Source organism: Agelaius phoeniceus, chromosome Z, assembly GCF_051311805.1.
Source record: "Agelaius phoeniceus isolate bAgePho1 chromosome Z, bAgePho1.hap1, whole genome shotgun sequence".
NCBI classification, from domain to species: Eukaryota; Metazoa; Chordata; class Aves; order Passeriformes; family Icteridae; genus Agelaius; species Agelaius phoeniceus.
The window spans coordinates 60,124,501-60,131,648 of NC_135303.1; the positions used below are offsets into that span (position 1 = coordinate 60,124,501).

General features: G+C 40.3%; 1 protein-coding gene across 1 annotated transcript; it reads left to right on the forward strand.

Moving 5' to 3' along the window:
* The first annotated feature begins 4,785 nt into the window (after positions 1-4,785).
* Positions 4,786-7,148, forward strand: LOC129133129 (interferon omega-1-like). Its single transcript, XM_054652750.2, has 2 exons — positions 4,786-5,403; positions 6,919-7,148. The coding sequence occupies exon 1, from the start codon at positions 4,848-4,850 to the stop codon at positions 5,400-5,402; it is 555 nt and encodes a 184-aa protein (XP_054508725.2). The 5' UTR covers positions 4,786-4,847; the 3' UTR covers position 5,403; positions 6,919-7,148.

The window sequence follows — 7,148 nt, forward strand, 5'->3', positions numbered from 1 at the left end:
GTGGCACAAAAGAAAAAGGATGGGATGCCATCCAGAGGAAACTGGACAAACCTGAGAAGTGGGCCCACAAGAACCCCACATAGCTCGCTCAACCAAGTGCCAGGTGCTGCATGTGGAACAGGGCAATCCCGGACGGAGTACAGAGTGGGAGTTGAACTCATTGAGAGTATCCCGGCAGAGGAGGACTCGTGAGTTCTTGTGGCTGAAAACTTGAATATGAGGTAACAGTGTGTACTTGCAGTCCAGACAGCCAGAGGTGTCCTGGGCTGCATCCAAAGCAGCGTGGGCAGCAGGGCCAGGGAGCAGCTGCCCTCAGCCCCTCTGCTCTGCTCTGCTGAGAGCCCACCTGCAGGCTGCATCCAGCTCTGGGATCCCAGCACAGGAAGGACATGGACTTGTTGGGGAGAGTCCAGAGGAGGCCATGAAGATGATTAGAGGGATAGAGCAACTCTCCTATGAAGAAAGGCTGAGGCAGCTGTGGCTGGTCAGCCTGGACAAGACTTGGGGGGACCTTACAGCACTCTCCTGCACCTAAAGGGAGTCTACAGAGAAGCTGGAGAGGGACTTTTGACAAGGATATGTAGTGGTAGGCAGTAGGACAAGGGGCAATGGCTTTAGGTTGAAGGAGGGTGATTTTAGATTCGATATTAGGAAGAAAGTCTTTCCTGTGAGCACAGTGAGGCACTGGAACAGGCTGCTCAGAGAAGCTGTGGGTGGTACATCCCTTGCAGTGTTCAAGGCCAGGCTGGATGGAGCTCTGAGCAACCTAGTCAAGTGGAAGGTGTCCGTGCCCATGGCAAGGAGGGTTGGAACTAGATGATCACAGGATCATCTAATCAGTTACATTGGAAAAGACCTCTGAGATCATTGAGTCCAACCTTTGACCAAACACCACCTTGTCATCTAGACCATGGCATCAAGGTTTCCATCCAGTTATTTCTTGAAATCACCAGGGATGGTGATTTTACCACCTCCCTGAGCAGTCCGTTCCAATATTTAACAACTCCTTGCATGAAAAAATTCTTCCTGATGTCCAACCTGAACCTGAGGCTGTGTCCTCCCTCCCTTTCTCTAGAAGAGGCTGACCCCCCACCTGGCTGTGCCCTCCTTTCAGGCAGTGGCAGAGAGCAATAAGGTCACCCCCAAGCCTCCTTTTCTCCAGGATGAACACCCCCAGCTCCCTCAGGAACTCCTCATTGGACTTACAAGGTGCCTTCCAACTCAAGCCACTCCATCACCAACAATAGAGAAGACTGGCACACATAGCTGTATGGAAAGCATAATGGAGAAAAATATTTTCTTTTACATGGGCAGTGCCAAGCTAGATGGGGAGGAAGCTGTCTTGTGCCAAGCCAAACCTACTCCAACTCCTTTGTGACACACAGACTTTTTAAAAGCAGTGTGGTTTGTGTTTTCTGATTGGAGAAAAGAAACTGATATCTAGAGTAGATTAAATGGTTCAACACAGGGTAGTTATAAGAGGTCAAAAGATCACCATTTTGTAGGAATGTTCTGTCTCAATGCTCCATTTGCCATCCTATACACAGGATTTCCATTTGCCTTGGTGCCTGAGATAAAAGAACCCATGGAAAGCAAATATTAATTTAATTTCTCTATTGTGTTATAAAATATAATATGAAGTTTCATTTGACAAGTAATTTACAGCCCTTTAAAGATATTAGAAAGACAAAACTGTGCATATGTTTAGCTTTAGTCTTCCTGTAATGAATACATATATAGCTAGACGATCTTTTAGGAGCAAATCTTCTTTGTGAATTGAAGACTAGATAACCTTTCCAAAGTAATGATCTGTTAGGTCTACTTGGAAACACAGCTGTGTCAACTCTTTCCCTCATTTAATTCTAGCTTAGAGTGGTTGGTCTGTGCTTCACCCACAGGCAGAGAAATAAACAGCAATCTGTACTGCAGCTTCGTATCACTCAGTTACTCCTTCCAGTCATTACTTTTAATGAATTGTTTGTTCCTGAATGAAGCAGTGCAGGTAGATGATTAGAGGAGATTGTGTCCTGAATCATGCAATGTCACTACTGTGCTTTGCTCAGTGCAATAATCAAGAAACTGTCTGACCGTGGACGAACAATTTGTTGTTACTAGACAAACACAGATAAAAAAAACAAACAGAAACCAACTCCTGGTGGACTAAGTCAAGGGTAACTGTTCGGTGAGAAAGTGTAGACAACATGTTAAGACAGACAAGAGAATAAGACACCTGGACCTACCCAATCTTCTTAAGAAACAGGGAAGAGACCATCTTCTATTTTTTCCTCTGTGACACTCAGTGTGGTGTCCTCAGATCTTCACTAAGAAGGAAACCTGGACAAAAGTAATTTGCAAGAGGAAAGAAAGAACTTTTGTGTCTGAGAGATATAATAAATATGATTAAGTTTGTCTGTTTAGATCACTGGAAGGATTAAACTCATATAATGATTACAGTTTTGGAAAAATACTTGTGTATAATTTATGGAAATTGTTGTAACATTAGAGAAAAATTTCCTGAAGTACATATGTTTTATACTGATTTCTGATGCACTTCTGTTTTCCAATGTAATAAATATTCCCAGTAAGTGAAAACATTTCATCTCATGTTACACTTCTTTCATCCCACTCTGGTTGATGTTACTCTTTGTTGTCATAGGTGATAGGGGATGCATTTTTCCTTACACTGGCAGTACATCCAGTCCCAGTTTGCTTAAGCAACTTTTTTTTTTTTTTAAAGCCTCCCAAATACCTACATGCTGAACATAAAGGAAGCTCTAAAACAGTATCATCAATCTGCTTGGAGCGACTACCAGACTGGGAATGAAGCCACATAGCAGTAGGTGCAACAACAGAACAAAAATACTGTAGGAAGGAGGCCTAGAGCCATGAGATGTGTCACGAAGGGATGAATGATTGTGGGGAGGATGGCTTGCTGAGGGGGTTGGCAAGTCATCAGGAGGATTGTAGCTGACCCTTACTACTGCACTTGGCCAGGTGAAAAAGGGACTGGCACCAAGGTGTCCCTATTGTGTTATGTTCCACCCTTGCACAAGACCCAGGGTTTTGTAATTTCTCTCTGTACCCTTCATTAACATCTAAACTAGCTGCACCCTCCCCACATTCATGCTGGCAGTAACCGTATTTGGCTGCAGTCTCACATTCACTTCTCCCACATGTATAAACTGGTGCTTGAAATCCTTCATGGCAGAGGATGAGAACACGAGTGCCTTGCAGACAAGTCAATGGGCTTGCTCCTTTCTCCTCCCCAGAGCAGGGACATCTCTTGGCACACCCTAGCTGTGTCAGAGTACACCTGGGAATACTTGCACATAGCACTGTACATTTTTTTCATGTCTAGTAAATCTATCTCTGGAAATCCAACAAGAAGCTGTAACTTAAATAACTGAACTATTTGTGAATCTGGGTTTGAAAGTTCTTATTCAAGTCAACCAGACTGTGTTGAATCCTTGAACTGCACAATTTGTGACTCTGTGATCACAAATGAGACCAGACCAGATTTACAGTGTAACCCACACCATCAGTGTCTCTGGGATCTCATTGAATGTGACTGGACTAAGAGTGACAAATTGGTTCTAATCAGCTGCAACTAGCCCCTCTGTTCTCTGGGGACCACCTGGGAACCAAGGGGATTTATTTTAAGTCTTCTATACTTTTTATACAAAAATTAGCCAGGTTTCAGACTAAAAAACCAGTTTATCTGACCTCTTAATCCAGACAGTATGACTTACATCTTTTCTAATCACGTGTATATTCACAGGAGACGGGGGGACAACAGAATGGCAGTTTAAGATTAGCTTTCACCAAAAATCTAAAGATTAGTTTTCACCAAAAATCAAAAATGGGCCATCTGTCCCAAAGTACTGTGACAGTCATAACTACCTCTGTTACATGGCATGGGAAAGCAAATGGCTGAATTGTACCTTTTGTCCTCCCTATTCATTCTCTTCCCATTTATTGTCAGAATTCAGACTTGTACTCAATTGGCATTGATATTAATTATTGCTCAGTTACTCATATGAGGGAAAAAGAGTATTTCATTCAAGTAACTAACTTCTTCCCATGTTAGTGTGTTTGTATTTGCAAGGCATTTATTGTGTCTAAGTAAGATCAAGGCTTCATTTAATTAGCAGTGTTTATGTATCAAAAACCCACATATTAACACACATTCTTACACACACACACACACACACACACACACACAGAGGCACAGATGCAGACACAGACACACAGACACACACACAGACACTCTAATGATATGTATCCATAAGAAATAAAAGCGAGGAGAAATAAAACATTTTTCCTGAAGGAACATAAGTACAGAAAGCTGAATGGAAGCTTGGAAGTATAAATCATACTATAGGAGACAAGATGGCAGTAATATTCAGCAGGTCCCTGACCAATCATTGAAAATTTACTTTATTTCAGCATATTCTTCTACTCCTAGAATATTAAGAAAGCAAGTGTTTCTGTAACTCCTTATTTTGGATTCTCATTATACATCCTATAGAATTTTAGTAGTAAAGAGAAAAAATAATCTAACATATATATAAATATTCTAATACCCATCTGAAAAAAAAAACCAAAGTAGCAAAACAGAACAAGAAAAAGACTATGAAGTCATAAAGCAGAAAATGAAAGTGTTGCAGAAGCATACACAGGGGGGAAAACCTTAAAAACCAACAAATGATGAAAGACAACTTCTCCTACAGAATAATTAAATGTCAAGATTTTGAAGAAATGGGAGTCTACAAATAACTTCAAAGCAACCAGCATAGCAGTCAGAATTTATTCACAGGAAAGGAGGAACATTAGAGCTTGTCCTTATCATGAATGCTTTTGGCTTGATCCAAATTGGCCTCATAATGTCAAGCATCACCATCATCTCCAGTCTTCAGTGCAACCACCTCCCTCTGCAGCAAAGAAAAGTGATCGAGAACAGCCTGCGACTCTTGGATAAAATGGGAAAAGAGTTTCCCCAACAATGTCTAAGAGAGAAAATGTCCTTCAGATTTCCTACGCAGGTTCTGCAGCGCAGGCAGAAAGAGACTGTTGGAGCTGCCATTGAAGAGATCCTCCAACATATCTTCTACATCTTTAGCAAAAATCTGACTCTAGCTGCTTGGAATCGAACAGTACTGGATCAGTTCCAAAACACACTTTATCTGCAAATTGAGCAATTGGAGGCATGTGTAATTGAAAAGCACACCCAACACTTTTGGAGTAAAGAAGTCAGCAGGCTGAAACTGAAAAAGTACTTCCAAAAAATAGACTGCTTTCTTAAAGATAAACAACACGACCTGTGCTCTTGGGAGATCAGCCGCGCAGAAATGAGAAGATGTCTCCAACTGATTGATAAGGTGACAAGGAAGCTTAAAAACTAAGGTACAAAGATTTTAATCTCACATAATTTATAATATTAATAATCAAATATTATAAATAACATTTATTATTTGTTCTATGATCTATCTTGTGGCAGTGCTCTAGTTAATATTTATTGTATTTAAATAATGCTTCTGAAATTTAATTTTGCAAATGTAATGCATTGTTCAATGTAATTTAATTTTTTTCATTAGTAAGTAAGCTGTCTACTCTAGCTATAAATTAGTCCATAAGAATTTTCAGTGAGGGTTACTCCCTAGGAATATATTGCAGCCTTTGACAGAAAGTGACATCTTATGGTGTTTTCTGCTGAGAAAACATGCAGCTACCTTTCATCTCTATTTCACCTACAAGTAGAGAATCACATATTTGTGAATAAAATACACATCCCACACCTTACAGGAATTGCTAGATTTGTACTGATGCAGACTGCAATCGAAGATAAAGTAGTACACTGCTTATTTAAGTGATCCCGACTTAGGTTGAGAATATGCATTTTTCTTTGCGAGTTGGTATCCTCTTTTCCAAGCAAGTAACTTTTTTACATTTGAGTAATTCTAACATTTGCTTTGTTCAAAGATGTAAAGTAATTCTAGAAAGATTTGTCTACATAGTACATTTTTTGCAGTAGTTATGGCTTTTGAAGTAACTTCCCAATTGGACAATGTTACTTTAAATTGAAATATATTGCCTCTACCTGTTTGGGGGCAAGGGTTTCATTCCTTCCTGCAGTGTTTCCAATTCACTTCAATTTTTTTCATAAGATTATTTGAAGTAACTTTTCTATGTAAAAATACCCTAAGGCCAGATCTGTCTGTGGCACATTCTACTTGCTCATGGGTATATTCATCCTGGCTACTGCAACCTCAAACATCACGGCCCAGTGCTGTGCTTTATTGCTGCATGAAATATGCCTCTTTGCTCTCAAATGGAACCATACAGATATATAGCCCTCCAATTAATTTCCCTTCCAAACCACACAGCCTTCAGTAATAATTACAATATAATCAAATTCCTTAAAACAGCTTGCAATAAAACTGGGCCTGGATTTTGCCCTTGGGAAACTGTCCCTGGATAACTCCATTTCAAACAGTGTGCTTTCCCTAATCATTTGCTGTGAGGGGAATAGAGATATATCAAGTCTCTTTTACCCAAAGAATAGAGTTAAAAATTTGGTAGAACCCCAAAAACTTTTAAAAAAACCCAAACAAACATCTATCTGTGGCCACCCTATTGTACATTTGGCACAGGCTTCTGGATCTGGCATTATGAAGCTGAGGAGAGAGCATATCTGTGGACCCCAGAAGAGGGTGGTGTTAGTCCTGGAAGGCTGAAATTTCCAGAGCTGTTCTTTAAAGAACAACTTCAGAGCTTTTTCTGATCTCCAACCATTCCAAAAAGTATTGAAAGGGAAGATAATAAAAAGTGTATCCAGGCAAAAAACCTGACTGGAGAGAACAGCAGTGATGGTGCATGGTGTCTCAGGTGTCATATCAATGACACAGGTCTCTTTTGCAGGGTGTCCATACTCTCCTCTCTACCACTCATGGATGCAAGGTAAAGAAGAGATGGCAGACATGGATCTCATGGATAAAGCTGAAATACCAGAAATAAAAGAAGCTAGCAACTTCCCCATGATCAAGAACAACAAAAAAGACCAAAAAAAACAGAGCAAATTATCAGAGTAATTTTTCCACTTCGTAACACCCTGCCGCAAATATTACAAAAATATGTATTTCTTTGCTTCA